Source organism: Embiotoca jacksoni, unplaced genomic scaffold (genome assembly GCF_022577435.1).
Source record: "Embiotoca jacksoni isolate LCO1_2020_lvr unplaced genomic scaffold, fEmbJac1.0.p SCAF_8, whole genome shotgun sequence".
NCBI lineage: Eukaryota > Metazoa > Chordata > Actinopteri > Embiotocidae > Embiotoca > Embiotoca jacksoni.
The window spans coordinates 9,163,727-9,180,536 of NW_027185436.1; the positions used below are offsets into that span (position 1 = coordinate 9,163,727).

Consider the following 16,810-nt stretch of genomic DNA (forward strand, 5'->3'; position numbering starts at 1 on the left):
CAAATGTGTTTTTCCTGTTTTAGCAGGAATGTGTAGGCTGTCGGTGTGTGGGAGGTAGAGAAGAGACAGGGAGGAGATGTGTCTATGTATATATATGTGTGTGTGTGTGTGTGTGTGTGTGTGTGTGTGTGTGTGTGTGTGTGTGTGTGTGTGTGCATCTGTATGTGTGGAGACTGCTGGGAAATGTAGTGAAATAAGTGGTAAACAGGTGACACTTATGTAACTTGTTTCAACTTCCAAGATCTTTAAAAAAAAACAAAAAAACATTCTCGCTCCGACACTCATGGTGGTGGAGGTGCTACTTGTTTGTCTCGCCCAAGGACACTTCAACATGCGGACAGGAAGTAGCCAGGGATTTAACCACCGATCCTGCATCTAATGAACAACCGGCTCCGCAATCTGAGCCCCAAAATGTCAAGAAAAAAGAAGAAAAAAAAGATTGAAATGTGTTAGCTCCCTCACCTTCCAGCAGAAAGACGGCCTGTTTACGGAAGATTTTGACCAAGGAGTCGTCCAGTTCCACTTCCTGCAGCTTGGCCAACAGCTGCTCTTCATTGCGACACACTTTTTCTTGAGCATACAGCCCATCGGGCATCACCCGCTGTTGGCCTAAGCCAATCAGAGCCGTCTCCACCGCCAGCGCCATGTACGATTCGCCGTCCCCCAGCAATCGCTGCACGGGCATTCGTTGGAGTTCCGCTCGGCTCACAACACTGGAACAGTCTGTGGAAATGAAGGAGAAGAGGAGACAGAGAGGTGGATGAGAAGAGGTGGTCTGCGCAAATCTCTGAGGTTTTGGACATTAGATGAGACTGTCTACTATGAGAAACCACTGCGTCAGTCACACAATACAGGTCGGAATCCAATGACCACCCAAAAATAAAGATCAGCGCCTCAGGAGCTCTCCTCTGTTCACTGCTCTGCCTCTGAGGAGAAGGCTATTTCTGTAAGCAGAGGAGGCAATGAGGGACAGAGCAATCACAGAGCGTAGGAGAGGAGAATTTAAAAACCATGAGGAGGCATGATAAGATAAGAGACTGAAGGTGAAGCTACACTTAAACTGTGCTTTTTAGCTATTCCTTTTTCGTCTGTATTCCTATTATGGGACCACACAGACGAAAAAAATATCTCTACAGTAGTTAACAAGGCACAGATGTAAGTATAAATTATGTGTTTTTCAATACCATGTTAAAAGTCAATCCCTAGAAATATATACAACATCACCATATGTATTATATATATCACATTCAAATCCAATAGTACACAGTATGACACAGTCTGATCTTTTTGGACTTGTGTTGGCTTGTTTCGTGGCTATGTTAAAGTCTCAGTTTGTCTACCCGAGAGGTCTAAGCAGATGTTGGAGCCCTCCTCGCCCGTTCGTCCCGACTCGGTCAGGGTGTTGAACAGGGTACCGATGGGATCCAGGGGGTGTCCCACCCAGCCCTCCATGTTGGTGATGGCTGTATGGCCTTTATGGAGCAACTCTGAGACAAGAGAAAGCAGATAAGGACACAGTTATTCACACAACGTTCGTTTCTCCTTTCTATTGGTCATTATTTACTCCAGCTTCTAAAAGCTCAAGCTTGAGGTTTTTCTTGCGATATCATTTTCTTTATTTCTCAAGGGTATATCGAACATATCAAGAACATTCTGCATCTTATGCAAATCATCAGACTCTGAACAAATAGCGTACTAATATAAACACACATACTCAAACAAACTCTTCTTTGCTCTTCCAGTCACTAAAGTCACCCCTCACCTTCCTTCTCCCACCATGATCTCACAAGGGTATGAAAACCAATGAGAACAGCACTAAAATACATTTAAAAAAAAAAAAAAAATATATATATATAATATACCAAAATAAATCAAAATGGATCGTATCTTAATGATGGTATGAACACTTCTTCAAGTCACTGATATTATTTTCTAATGTGGGTTAACTTTCTCCAATACATCGGACAAAGTCAGGAGCTTAAACTGCTTTAATACTGACAATTATTTTCCGGCCATCAGACCTAAAGTCAAGTCAGCTTTATTTATATATTTTATACAACAGGCATAGACATGACAATATAATATTTTTATTAAAAAGAGTAAAAATAATAATAATACTATTTTAAAACAAATGTTACTCAACAGCAACACAATTTAAACCTAATTGAAAGATTGCAAGAAAAGATAATCTTCTCTGTGCATACGATAAAGAAATCATATTCTCAAATTTCAGAGGTTCATACTTCATTCTGGGGCAGATAGGTGAGACACAAAGCCGGAACTGGAAGCTGTTCATGTGTGTCCATAAACTATAAAAACATCAAATGATCAACTTTAAATGTATTCAAAGTTTCAAGACGGAACAGACTTTCGGAAAATGTCCCTTTTCTTTCTTTCTCTCTTTCCCTCTTGTTTCCCGTTGACATTGCAGGGGATTATATCAGAGTCCGATGCAGGCTGGGGCTGTTTGTGTATGCAATTAGTGAATTTGAGAGAATGTTTTGCCGATTTACATTCTGCAAATTAAAAAAAAAAACTAAAAACTAGATTCACCTTTCTTGTGCCGGCGAAAGTGCTCCAGTTGCCTCTGCTGTTGCCTTCGTAACGTGTTCACCACAGCAATGGCCAGTCGGAGGGCTTCTCTGGGGTAACCGTGGGAGCGCAGGGCATCTACCCGGGCGCAGGCTGTTGGTACATGTTCTGAGGAAAAGACGGTGTTTTAACCCCGACATCCTTCCATCAGCTGCTCCGTCCAACACACAGCGTGTAGGAACCAATCTAACACATGCACTCACTTCCACCTACACGCGCACAGACTCACCATGCCATAAGGGCCAACCGCGCGAGTCAAAGAGGGAGCCCTCCTGGTTGTCATGGTAACAGTAGTTGGCATAGAGGTCACTGGCGATAATGTGCTGGAGGTGTCGGTCCTGCCAGTGCAGGTCACAGGCCTCGATGGCCCGTGTGAACACAGTCCTGTGGGGGCGCATCTCTGCAGAGGAAGGAGGAGGAGAAGTGAGGAGGAGAAGGAGGAGGAGAAGTGAGGAGGAGGAGAAGGAGGAGAAGGAAGAGGAGAAGTGAGGAGGAGGAGGAGGAGAAGTGAGGAGGAGGAGTGAAAGGATCCTCTTCATGTGGCGAGAGAAAGGCAGGTAGAGCCCACATGGAAGGTCATTTAGTTGCTTTTGTTTTGTCTTAAAAAGTTAGAGCATTTAAAAATCGATTAATATCCAAATGTTTATGCATTAGCATAATTACTGTAAACAGACATAACCACCACCTAGAAGATTGGCAGCCTGATCTGGCCTCTACACCACACAAAATCTGTTGGGGTGTTTTATCGGACAACAGAGCTTTGAGAGTAAATGGGCTGCATCGTTGGAATTTTTTTTTTTATAATTTCAATTTGTGGATCATTTTGATTGTATGATTATGAATGGGTGCAAAATGATTGGTTAGGCGTTCACTAATCTTGCCTGCACAGCAGACGGAGGCTTCACTACTGAAGCTTACAGCCGCTACATGCAGCACCTTCACCTTTACAACTGTGAGATAAGTTACTGCGGAGTAAATATTTTATTGACAGACATACAAAATTTGTCAATCTCTGACCTTGGTTGCCATGGGCACCCTGAGGCAGTGAGTGGGTGAGGTTGGGCAGCTCGTTGCCATGGTTACCATCCTCCCAGGGGCAGACGTCCACGCTGTTCCATCTGCGCAGCTGGCGCAGCCATGACGATTTCTGCTCTGGTTTACAGTGAGGGTTCAGTACGATGCACATCCACAGTGCACCTGGACATGCGCACGCACACACACACACACATAAACAGACTTCAGTGACCAGCTCTACCGCCAAATTTGTGATAATGATGTCAGCAAAGAGTCCTACAATGCAGGAAAGTGTGTCTTTTGAGATTGAAAACATCCTAAACACAGTTATCATGTAAGACTGAAAGCTTGAGGCAGTTTTCCAAGATGTGCAACATCATAACATTGTTTCTTGTTCATTTTCTGTGCTGCCACCATCTTGCACTGGAATACAAAACTCTGTGAAAACAGAGAACTTAACTAGTCCCGAGGCAACGGTGACTGCACACACATCATTTTGGAGTAAATTGGAACAAACAGAATATGAAAAGTGGCTAAGTCTCTGGGGATACACGCACATTCAGGGATTTCACTCTCAAGACTGCTGGATATATGTACACTCTACTGTGTGTGTGTGTGTGTGTGTGTGTGTGTGTGTGTGTGTGTGTGTGTGTGTGTGTGTGTGTGTGTGTGTGTGTGTGTGTGTGTGTGTGCGCTGCAGATGCATGCGAGTTTGGGAGAAAGGACGAAGACAAGGACGGAGACAGAATATGAAAGAGGAAAAAAAAAAAATACCAAAAGGTGAAGAAGAGAGGGAGGGCAGAAAAAAGGGGAAAAGAGAATGAAACGGGAGCGGAGATGATGTGGACGAGGAGACATGGGTGAGGACGAGTGAATGAGGCATGGCTTTGTGTCTAGAGGAGAGGAGTAGCTGCGACTCAAAGAGGAGAAAGACAAAAGAGGGAAAGGGAGCAAGAGAGAAGAGAGCGAGAGCGGCGCCGAGAGGCAGCATTCACCACACATCAGGGGGAGTGATAAGGACTTGGGAAGAAGGGTTTGAAGTGTGGACTTCAAAGAGAGCGTACACACACTTCCAAAAATACGTGGGATTGAAACAGATGAGATCACTGTGCTGTCCTCACAAAGTGCAGAACAAGACCAAAGGGAGAAAACGAACATCATCATCAACAACAACAGCGGCAGCCAAGACATTAGAGGCAAACAACAAAGACAGGGAGACAACATGACTGCTGTCCTGGTGACAGGCCCGTTGGTTTTGTGGTTTGTGAGGAAGTGTTTCGCCGTAGGTACGTCTGTCAAAATAGCTACACACTGTATCAAACCAAACGAGTGCATGGTGAGCAGCACTCTGTCACATCAACTAAATATATAACGTGAAGTGTTTGAAAACATCGCCGAGGTTATAATATTTGGGGTTCTGATGAGGCGCGATGTGCTGCATTAAACGGCTGTAATTCACAAAGACACTCCCGCTGAGCTGCCAAACCTACAGTCTCAGCGAGAGGGAGAGAGAGCGCGCTGTCAGTGACGAGTGTGTGCGTCTTGAGAGTGTGTGTCTGTGTGGGCTTTCTTGGACACAAAAGACAAATAAACAAACGGGGGGGGAAAAAAAATAAGCGAGAGTGCCTTTGTGTCAGTGTCTGAGTTGGATCATCCAACTTGCTTAATCTGTCTGTGCCTCTTCATACTGGAGGAGAATAAGTGTGTGTGTGTGTGTGTGTGTGTGTGTGTGTGTGTGTGTGTGTGTGTGTGTGTGTGTGTGTGTACACATTGATAGGACAGCATGTGTGTATCCGTGTCTGGGTACACATTTATAGGACAACATGCATGTGTGTGTGTGTGTATGTGTGTGTGTGTGTGTGTGTGTGTGTGTGTGTGTGTGTGTGTGTGTGTGTGTGCGCGCGCAAGTGCGAGTGTGTGTGTGCTTCCTCCTCACCCAGTTCATCCCAGAGCTGTCTGTACTTGTCGGTCATGGTGGTGCCCTGCTGTCTCCACAGTGCCAGCCGAGGGTCGGCCATGAACTGCTCTGTGATCAGTGTTAACATCCTCGCTCCGTTGGAGTCACGCATCTTCAGCATCTCCCTCACCTAGAGGAGGAGACGGGACCAGCACACACATGGAGTTTATACTACTGCATGAATGCACAAACACCAAACAACTCTCACAGCTAAGTAGAAACTACTGAAAGGATTACCGCATACCGCATATTTTACTGTTTAGCGTTTGTGAGCTGTTGATCTGGATGTGTTAAAGATGGGTTAATAAGGGACTGGATGGTTTTGAAAATAAATCTGGGCTTAAGATGGTTAGTTGAGATCATGTTGGAGAAATAGTCGGCCCTGACTTGTTTAACTGATAGGTGGCCATTAGTCCTTTTTTCCCCATTATGTTTGTCTGCATTTCTTCTTTAATTCTCTGATACTGTTATTTAGCCAATGTGCGCTGCACGTTGATTTGACTGTGTGAATTTTGTGCCGGAGCTACGGAGTCAAGTACTGCTTCTGTTGAACTGAGTTGAATGCTTTTCCATACACACCTCAGATGGCATGTTCTCGCAAATTTGACAACACGGTGTAAAAGGACGGGCCCGTGTCCAGCAGGGTTTTATCCGTCTTACAGTTTCTGTGTCCCCCCCCGAAAAATAATGGTCCATAATATTTAACTTCCCCGATCAAATCAAGGTTCGCCTGAATTGAAGTATTAACACTGAGAAAGTACAAGTACAAAATTCCTCTCGTTCTGTCCATGTTTTTTCTTAAATGTTGTTTTAAATACTTACTACACTTGCTCTTGCTTTTTTCTTTTTTTCTTTTAAATCTTTGCTTGAAAAATTGATAACCATTGAAACTAGTTTTACACCCTTGAAATACTTCTGCGGTTTCACTTAGGGGTTCAAATATTCTTTAAAACTAGCAGTAACAAAGAAAATCTATTCACTTACAACATACCTGTAGCTTGAGGTTAAATATTTTCAGCATTCATTCAATATGTTTGGAATAAAAATATGGATATTTGTCAACATTAATTATAGATTAAAAAGAAAAAAAAGGAAGAATAAAAATCAAATCTACAAAAAAAAAAAAAAAAAAAAATCAAGAATACAAAAGTATGTCAAAAACTGATTTTGCATGAAAAACCTATGCAATATCATTCAAACCATTTAGTTTTTTTTGTCTTGCTGGTGCATAACCAGCAGCCGAGTTTTCTTCTTTCTCCTTCACTTTCTCTCAGTGGAAGATTTTTGGAGCTGAGCTAATCGCAACAGGGACTCGTTTGTTGTAAACTACGGTGGTCAGCATCTCCTTGTAGCAGGAAACATAACCACTCTGGGGTGTGTGGGGATATAAAATTCGGGTAAACACTGGTTCTAAACTTTTAAAAATGTGGGTATTTTTATGTGAAAAGCAATAAAAAAAAAAGTGAGTCTTAAGCTTCCTACACTGACTCATTATAACATTTATGAACATATGTACACAAATTAAGTACATTCTTTTCTCTCACCAGCAAGAGAGCAGACAACAATTATACACAAAAAGGAAAAACCAGACACTAGACTAATGCAAATACAGTAAGTGTGTTTTAATGATTTAAGGGCAGCTCTGTGTAACTACAGGTGTGTACATGACTCTCAGTGTAGTGTAGTGTGTGTGTGCGTGTGTGTGTGTGTGTGTGTGAGCGTGTATTTGTCTATGCAAGCGTGTATGTGACTGACAGTGTGTGTTTGTGTATGTATGTATTAGCAGAGAAGAATATAACAGTCAACAAAGAGCATGAAGCTGAGAGATCTTCTGAAAGCCGGGCAGGCTGGCTGATTATGGCCTTGGCTTGCAGTCTTTACATTGCACACAACGCATTAATGCGGGCAAGAGCTCTGCCACTGGAATAACAGGAAGCAGGGAGAAGCACACGTCTCTCGTGTAATTGTTTACTCATGGCTACAGAGCAGTATATAGTGGAAGCTTTCCCTCTTTTTTCCACACCTTTATCTCACACTTTCTCTCCTTCCTTCAATTAGCACCGGCTAATAGGCAGCATGCCCTTTAAAGTATTTGAATTATGCAGAACATATAATTTTTTGTATTCCTGTTTTTTGAGGAAGAAAATATAATGCAAGCGCCCTAGAGAAAGACGGAGAAAATATTTATTAAAGTCAGAGACAACGTACTCGGGCAGTGTGTGCTTGTGACCAAGGTGACAGGACTGGCATGTACTATAAGCCTGTTGTTATGTATGGTACGTGGTGGATGAATGAATGTTCGCGGGTCCTGACCTTGCTGAAGAGCAGGTTGAGCTGCTTGCCCGAGCCGTGGTATCCTCCCTGGGACAGGAAGAGCTTGACTTGCTCCTGAACCTGCTCCTCGTCCAGGTGCCAGCAGTTCTCATCATCCACACTGGCTCCTGCGGTGGGGTCCGGGGCCCCTACAAACACACACATACACTCATTGTTATAGGTTCATTGAGCCACTGTAATTTTCCTTATTATCTCTTATCCTGATTTGAAGTATCATTATTGTTGTAGAAAAATTAGACTTGTATAACTATATAATCAAATGTTGTGTATTCTACAGCAACCCATGGATTTAAATCAAATTAATTTTGCAAAACTATACGTAGACAGAGCATGATTGAGCTCAGCTTTTCATTGCCGTCACGTTACTCCTAAAAACCACAATTTAAAATCTAATTATAAGATAAAGACCAACCATGACTCCTTAAATAGCCAGGAAACAATCTCGGACAATGTAACTCACCTTTCTACACCTGTGTGAACATTTATTTGTGCCCTCTGAAGCTTACAAATACAATAACCTCCGGCAAGTGCATTACCAGTATTGGGGGCAGCAATGTGCAAGGTTACATTTATAAATTGGGCGTTTTAACACGCACAACATACAGACAACCTATCAGCAAAGCCTCTCAGTCATTTGATCATGACATTAAACTAATAGGCTGTCACTGCAATTTAATAGAAATAACATTAATGTCGCATAATTTCATGAGTGCTACCCTCTCCCATTTATTCTGTCCTCAGTTATTCAATTGTATTTTTGAGAGCCAAAGAAAAATTTAACAAATGATCCTTGACTCATTATCAGAGAGTTACATTCAGGTATAGCGCCTTTCAAACATTCAACTGAACTTTAACTTTGACAAAAAATATGCCTTAATATATTGTATTTGAAAAGTAACTTTGTAGTTTCTGTGACCTTGTCCTTAATATTTCTGATACAAACATGCAGCTAAGCTAACCCTCAAACTGAGTAACAGAAGATGCTTCATTCAGCCAACACGGTTTAGCTTACATTTCCAGAGTTATCGATGGAAGGGCGGCAGATCTCCTCATTCTCAGACGTCTCCGTCTCTGCTGTTGTTTCTGTCTCTCTCACATCGTTTCAGCCCTCTGTCTCAGTTCCCTCACATGTTTCCTGCCTCCGAGTCCGTTTCCTGTATGCCTTTATTTTGGACATCTCTTCATCACCTCTTTTTGGCTTTTATCACCTCTTCAGAAAACAGAAACTCTGACGAAAACACATCCAGGACCTTCGTCTGTTTCCACTGGTTTCTCTTTCTGTGTTGTTTGCCCTTATGGTTTCATCTTTTGTAGGCAAGCAGCAAGTACAGTATCGATAACAAGAGATATGCACCTTTTTCTATCTCTCTGCTAACCTCTTCATCTCTGTCACTGTATTGTTCTCTCTCGCTCTCAGAGGTAAACAACGGGTCTATAGTGTTGATTAGAGGCACAGAGTCTCTCCTTCACAGTCTGGATCTTATTAATGAGAAATATTGATCCTGCCACACTTTACCTTCATCACACAGTCAATATGTTTGCATGTAGAGGCAGGAAGACACAATTCTCATGATTGCGTAATCTTAAACATACCTGCAACCTTCTACACACACACTGACACACACATTTCCTCACCGTGGACCTGGTTGATCTCCGAGTTCTGTGACAGAATCTCGTCGGCCAGTTTCTGCGCGGTGGGCAGGACCTCCGTGTGATGGACTGATATAAGGTACTGGACAAACTTCTGCAGCTGGTCTCTGCTCATCTGGAACAGCGTTTCCGAGATGGGCAGGTGCAGTTTGACCTGCTCGGGTTTCCGTACTCTGTAAAGCGACAGCGCCACTACATGGGCGCAATAGAAGATGTCTTTGTTTCCGCAAGTGCATGTTACCGCTGTGATCTTGCAGCGGTCGAAACTGACACTGACGCTGCACACGAGCTCCGGGGACGATGGTGTGGCGGGGTCTGTCACAGTGCCGCTCAGATGGAAACCTGAAACAGTGAGACAGAAAAGAGAAGATTACATTTTTAATCAGTTTTAATCACATGTACAGTTATTCTCTTCTACTTTAGAACTGAAATGATTAGTTGATCGATAGAAACTTAATGGATATTCGGTTTAAATAATTTCTCAACCAAAAGGCAAAAGGTTACTTGCTGCAGTTATTCATATAATTACCGTTTCTTTGCATTATATGACACTTAACCTATACCAGAAAACTGACTGCGCCCCAGGTATGTCAATCAAACCTGGCAAGCACCCATCGCGCTCTTTAAGGCCTAATATCTATTTAATGTTGGAATTATTTTCAGATGGACCACCAGAACACTGATCAGAAGTTGGGAATTTCAGAGGCACAGTAGAGGAGGGCCTTCGCAGAATGACACGACATTTGCTAGACTTCCAATAATGTCCAGAGTTTGGATCAATTCAGGAGTTCTGGACCGCTTACATCAGCTTGGAAGCTGCATTTTTTTTTTGGAAGTGGAGGGAGAAACGTATGTCTACTTGCATTTATGTCAAGGCGGAGGACTTGTGCAGAAACAACACAGCCAGAAAATAATAAGTTTCATCATTTACATGGTACAAATTATCTTTTGATGGGTTTATGAGAAGGTTTAAACCACCCCTCTGTGACCAATCGAAATTTCAATTAGGTTGAGCCAGTTTATCCTGATTGAGGTGTTTATATGGAACGGTTTGAAAGTTTTTTTTCAATCAGTTTGAATTGGACTGTTAGGCTCCATGTAAACATGAAAAGTGCTCTCTGTATTTGAGGGGGGCAGCCCTGCTTAATAAAATCCCTTTGTTGTGGTCATTTTTACTACATTTTCCCCCAAAACAACTTTGATTGTTAAGGCAAAATCTGAGTTTGAACCATTCATGAGTAAATCGGACAGCGATACCATCGGGCATCTAATCAGACAGACACAGAGGTAACAGCTGGAAGTTTGGCCTAAACATCTATTAAATGAGAATTGGGTCACTTGATCAACTCATTAAAAGTGCCCTTTAGTAAATGACATTACTGAGTGAAAGTCAGGATGGAGTTCTGTTAAACAGACTCAGTCGGCCAAAGTCACCTGCCAAAGAACCCCCCCCCCCACCTTCTCTTATCATGAGATATGATCAGGACCAGCTGCAGTCCACTGCTGTGACTCTGAGTGAGAGTAAATGAGCCCGATAGAGATCCAGATGCAGGAAACTGCCGATCCACAGCAAGAGGAATTGAGAGAACGATGAGGAAGTGAGCAGTGAGCGACAACTGTTCCAGTATACATTATATAGCCTCTTGTTTGAGTCTAATGTTTGATCTCATCATGACTGCACTATCCGGAGGCGTGGCTAGTCATTATGTGCGAATGAATATGAATGAGCCAGGTGGGGTCTCCGGCAGTGGCCTAAAACACACACTCATGAGCATATGAAAGAGACACGCGCGTGCGCACACGCCGAGGCACAGCAGGGGATCATGCATTTATTAATAATGGGAGTGGTTAAGAGAGACAGAGAGTAGCGTATGAATGCATTTATATGCTTGGGAGAGATCTCTGAAATTCATGCAGACCAGGCAAAGAAATACATATCTTTAATATGTTTATCAAAGGGGCACACATCGCTGCCTGTATTAACGCATATATCAAAAGTGTTTTCTGGGCCTCTGCATTAGGTAAGAAGGGACGGGCAGGAGTTGAATATTTCATAGGATGTAGACGGAAATGGGTTAGGGGTTATACAAGCAAGCTAAACAGAGGTCAGGCCAAAGTAGCTGTCTTTTCTCCTTTGTGGCAAAGAGGTGCAGTAAGGATGCAGGTGAATATGAAGAAAACAGGGTCTTAACCATTGCCTTTAGTGTAGGAATACCCTCAGGATGCATTTAAAATAAAAGACCTCACACTATATTTCTCCTCTGTATTCTCACTAAAGCAGCTCGGAGAAAAACGCCCTTTAGATTAGATAGATTTAGGCCTGGACTAGTTTTATCAATCAGAAATTCTAAAAGTTCCATTGGCACAAATGTTTCGCAAATGCAAATATTCAAAAGCATCAAAGTGGAGATACCAAAGGCTTGTTTTATGTGCCCTTTTGCTCAGCATTATCTACAGAACTAGAGAAGTGTTGGCAGTAAATATCTACCAGAGCAGAACTGCAAAACATTGCCATGGAGATATGAGTTTCCATCCTGAAAGCCAGCTGGCAGAGGAAGCACATGTTCGTTAACAATATCCACAGAAGAGGGGTGTGGAGCAAATATGGCAGCCACTTGCATCTGTAGTGATCAAAGCCTATATGTCTACAGCTGTGGGAGACAGAGACACAGGGAGAGAGACATACAGAGGCGAACTTAAACGAGACAAAAAGGTTTACATGGTGCAGCTGCTCGTAGAATGGAGAGCTAACTTATTTAGCTGTGTAACAATATACAAATGAGCAAAGGCTTTTAATACTTGCTGATACATCTAGTGTGTTTATGTGTGTGTTTGTGTGCGCGAGCGGAGCTTGTGTTTGAAAGGTGGCCCCTGGTCCGGAGAGGGGAGAGAAACGGAGAACATCAAAAACATGTGGGGCGGAGAGTGCTCAAAGAAAAATCAACCTCTGATACAAAGAAACACTCTCTTACACACACACACACACACACACACACACACACACACACACACACACACACACACACACACACACACTTATCAGATGGTTGTAAAAGCAGCTGCACTTTCTTTTGCAAATGTTTTCCTTTGCCATAGGGGAAATGATCAGGGATACTTTTTTTTGTAATTCTAAACACATGGAGTATAAAGAAGACTAAACAGTGATAAAAGACTTCCGTGGTCAAAAAGCAGAATTCTGTCATGTCTCCCTTTGCTGTAAAGGACACTCACGCTCTCTCGAAGTCCAAGCCCTTTTCATTTGTCCCTCCCTCCCTCCGTCCGTCCACATTCCCACAGCCCTTTCTCTCTCTCTCTCTCACTCTGACAGATGGGTAGGTAATGAGTTTCGCCTTTCCCCGTCCAATCGTCTGGGCACCAAAAACTACCCCCCGCGCCAAAAATGCCCTTTTAATTTAGCCAAGCGCTGAGTACAGGGATATTACTGTTTAGATACACACACACATGCACGCACAGACACACACTTCCCATGACTCCTGGTTGGGCGGGTATGAAACCTTCAATGTCTCATGTGCTAGCTATTAAAGAGCCTGGTTTCCCCCTCACCCAGTCTACCCAGCTCCCCTCCTCGAGTGGTGCTCAGGGCTCTTTTCTGTGCATGTTCAAGAGGCCAGGGTTGGCTTTCAAAGTAACCATGGCGGCCATTTTTAGAACAAGGCCTCTGTGAGGTTGCCCTAGAAACCCCTTCTGACCGCCCTGGTGAAATCACACTTGGCCCAAAGCACTGTGCAATGCAGCGAGAACAGTGTGTGAAAGAGAGAGAGAGAGAGAAAATATATATATATATATACTGTATATACACACATATATATATATACATATATATATATATGTGTATATATACATATGTATATATGTATATATACACACACATATATATATATGTGTGTACATATATACACACACACACACACACACACACACACACACATACACACATACATATACATATATACTATGTGTATACTATATGTGTATGTTCAAATCCCTTAAACGCCTGCAGACCACCCACACTCTTTGGGGGACCCACATCAAAGCATTCCTCCAAATTGCCCGTCGTTCTATCTTTCGTTTTGAAATTGTATAAGTGCCGATAAGCCAGCGTGCGCTCTCTTGACCAGCTAGGACCACTTCTGTCTATTCAACAACAAGGGGCCCCAGACATACCGGGCTCCTGCTCTTATTTCAGGGAGGAAAGGACCTGGACTAAGACCTGCAACTCCTTCAACATACATCTGCTGTGATGGAAGAATGCCGCCTTTATATGCTCCCTTATAAAACAGGATTTAGCTTCCTACATGAAGGCAGTCGGCAGGGATCGGGGCTGGGCCTGAAAGGTTTGCTTGCCCAAACACAAAAGTGCTCAGTGTTCCAAAAATCACTGAGCCAAATTAGATTGAGCAACATACATATATTTCCGCAATCAAATTAAGATTCCAAGTCAATGGAGAAAATTCAGGCCCGGCAGTGGGAAGGTCATTAGGTTTATTGGCTGAATTGGTTCATGAGTGACTGTCACCTAAATCTAATATGGCACCATGCAGCTCAGACAGCACTCATCCGTTGTATTTGTGTGTGTGTGTGTGTGTGTGTGTGTGTGTGTGTGTGTGTGTGTGTGTGTGTGTGTGTGTGTGTGTGTGTGTGTGTGTGTGTGTGTGTGAGATCCTGAATACATGATGGATTTCAGTGGAAGAAACAAGACGAAACAAATGGGCTGGTGTGAAAGCAAGTCAACAGAAGCAAAGAGGGAGAACTAGGGAGAGCAAATAGATATTTAAGGTCCATTCGCCTGCACGGATTCACTTCAGCCTTGCACATTAATCAAATTACCTCATGAGCTGTAGACAGACAGAGTAGCACCTAAATCCGACTCTGCCCTGCTCGAGCTTCTCTGATCCACAGTGGACCACCTGCAGTAGTTTGAGCTTCAACATGGGATCTCACTCCATGTTGACCAAAGATAGCCAGCTAAAACCTCCCAGAGAAAAGGCTTTTGGACGGGAATCCAATCCGTTTGGTTGGATTGAACCGAGAGGCCCGGCTGAAAGGGGATCCAAACCACAACTAAAGAAAAGCCCGGCTGCGATGGAGGTCGAGGAAGGGTCGGGAACTGTTGGGCAACCCCCACCTCTGACGTCCCGTCCCATCCACAGCTAAAAGGAGCATTTCCTACATATCGGCTCCTTGAACTGGCCCAATTAATAAGACTACAAAGACAAACTCAAGGCCTTTCAGCATCTTGGAGGGTAGGACCGTGAGTAACAATGAGTGCATGCGTGTGTGGTCCTATAAGGAAGAACCCATACAGAGACTGTAAACAAAGATCGGTGGTATTCTGCAGGAGACCTTGCTCAAGGCGTGTGTGTGTGTGTGTGTGTGTGTGTGTGTGTGTGTGTGTGTGTGTGTGTGTGTGTGTGTGTGTGTGTGTGTGTGTGTGTCCTAGGTGTGGGACAGGCTGGAATAACACAACGGAGCTCCAGGGGCAGCCGTATTCTCTCCCTTAAACCCAACGATGGAGCAAAAAGCCTTTTTCACCCCGAGTGTGTTTTCATCGCTTGCACATTCACACACACGCACACACACGTATTTATGTGCACCATCACACACTCTCACGGTTTGAATGCCTATCCCGACAGACACAAACGAGCATAAATTAATGTTTTGAGATATTCTATGAATTTCAATGCTTTTACTTCCGCTTGAGATTCTGACAGCAAAATCTGAATGCTAATCATAGAGACGGGAGAGAAAGAATATGTGCATGTGTGTTTTTATGTGTGTGTGTGTGTGTGGGCGCACTGACGGCTGTGTGGGTGATTGGAGTTGTCATCAGCTGGCGGTTGAAATGACAGTTGACTACTGGGCTGCTGCCACTTAGTTGCCACGCCGTACATCAGGAATGACTTGCAATTTTCTAACTATCACTTTGAAAATGGATTCTAATTTCGCTGGTTTGGGCCTGTCAAGCAGAGCTGGTGTTACCGCTCTGCCGACTGATCTCAAAGGTTGGTGTTCAGAAAGCTGACCAGCACAAAAAAAACAATAAAAAAAAAAATCAGTCCGTGGATAGGACCGACACCACATTTTACAAAAATTATCTGTGGCAACATTGTGTTTGTTTTTCTTAACAGTAAATACAAAGCTGGCTAGTTAACGTAGCTTAGCACAAAGACTGGGCGCAGGGAGAAAGAGCTAGCCTGACTGTTTAAAAATAAATAAATAACTCTGCCAGCCCTGTAACACATCATATTGCCATTTGTTTGTCATCTGTACAAAACCCAAAGTGCAGAAATGACAAATTGCCTGGGAACAGCAATTCCAGGTCTCCCTGCTGGTAGGTGGATTTTGTTACCTGCAGACTGAGCCAGGCCAGCTGTTTCCCCCGTTTCTAACATCAATGCTAAGTCATGGTAAAGAGGCTGCTGGCAGTAGCTTCATATTTACTGTACAAACACAAGTGGTATCAATTTCCTCATGTCACTCTTTGCATTTTGAATCTATTACTATTTTCAAAACACAACATAAAAGGATACTATTTTTGCCTTCTACAGTGACTGCGAGTTTAAAAGAAAGAAAAACATGGATTATTGGTTGCTTAAAATGACATTTCTAACAAAGCAGACTATGTTTTTCATAACATAACATTCATTTCATTAACTATTTAATACTTTAATCTAAAATTACTATAAGGTGTAATTTACAAATGGCTACTGTGTGGTATTGGGTGAACAGCCCCCTGTAGTTGCTATTCAACAAATTCCTGTCACTGGAGAAGCCAGTAGCGTGCTAATTCCGTCTCCCATCTGTACATTAACTATACATTATCCCAATCCATGTGTAAGGTTCATTAGTGTGAATGAAATTACAGCTGGCTGGAAATTAATGTGTGTAATTAGCGGAGGTCTGTCCCTGTAGAGCCACGCAAGCTATAGATGGAGGTAATGGGATCCATCGAAAAGCCATTGTCTGCTCCTACAGCGCTTGAGTGTCTTTCTAATGACAAACCTATACTGGAGCTGAACCCGCTCAAGACTGTGGTCTTCAGAAGGAGCCACCCAACACTGCCCCCCCCAACACCATGGAAACAACATGGTCATGGACCAGCATGGTCTGCTGTGGAAACCTCCAGATTTCTGGGATCCCCAATCTCCCAGGACCTTAAATGGGAGTCCAACATCAACTCCATCATCAAGAAGGCCCAGCAGCAAATTAACTTCCTGCGGCAGCTCAGGAAGCTCAACCTGC

General features: G+C 43.3%; 1 protein-coding gene across 1 annotated transcript in view; it reads right to left on the reverse strand.

Moving 5' to 3' along the window:
- Positions 1–16,810, reverse strand: part of LOC138215781 (zinc finger SWIM domain-containing protein 6) — a 50,021-nt gene that overhangs the window by 14,688 nt on the left and 18,523 nt on the right. The window contains exons 2-9 of the mRNA XM_069178162.1: positions 9,533–9,889; positions 7,877–8,025; positions 5,543–5,693; positions 3,610–3,789; positions 2,822–2,992; positions 2,554–2,700; positions 1,341–1,487; positions 463–723 (exon numbers count right to left, since the gene is read on the reverse strand). Of these exons, the coding sequence (XP_069034263.1) occupies positions 463–723; positions 1,341–1,487; positions 2,554–2,700; positions 2,822–2,992; positions 3,610–3,789; positions 5,543–5,693; positions 7,877–8,025; positions 9,533–9,889 (1,563 nt within the window). The remainder of the gene's footprint in view (positions 1–462; positions 724–1,340; positions 1,488–2,553; positions 2,701–2,821; positions 2,993–3,609; positions 3,790–5,542; positions 5,694–7,876; positions 8,026–9,532; positions 9,890–16,810) is intronic.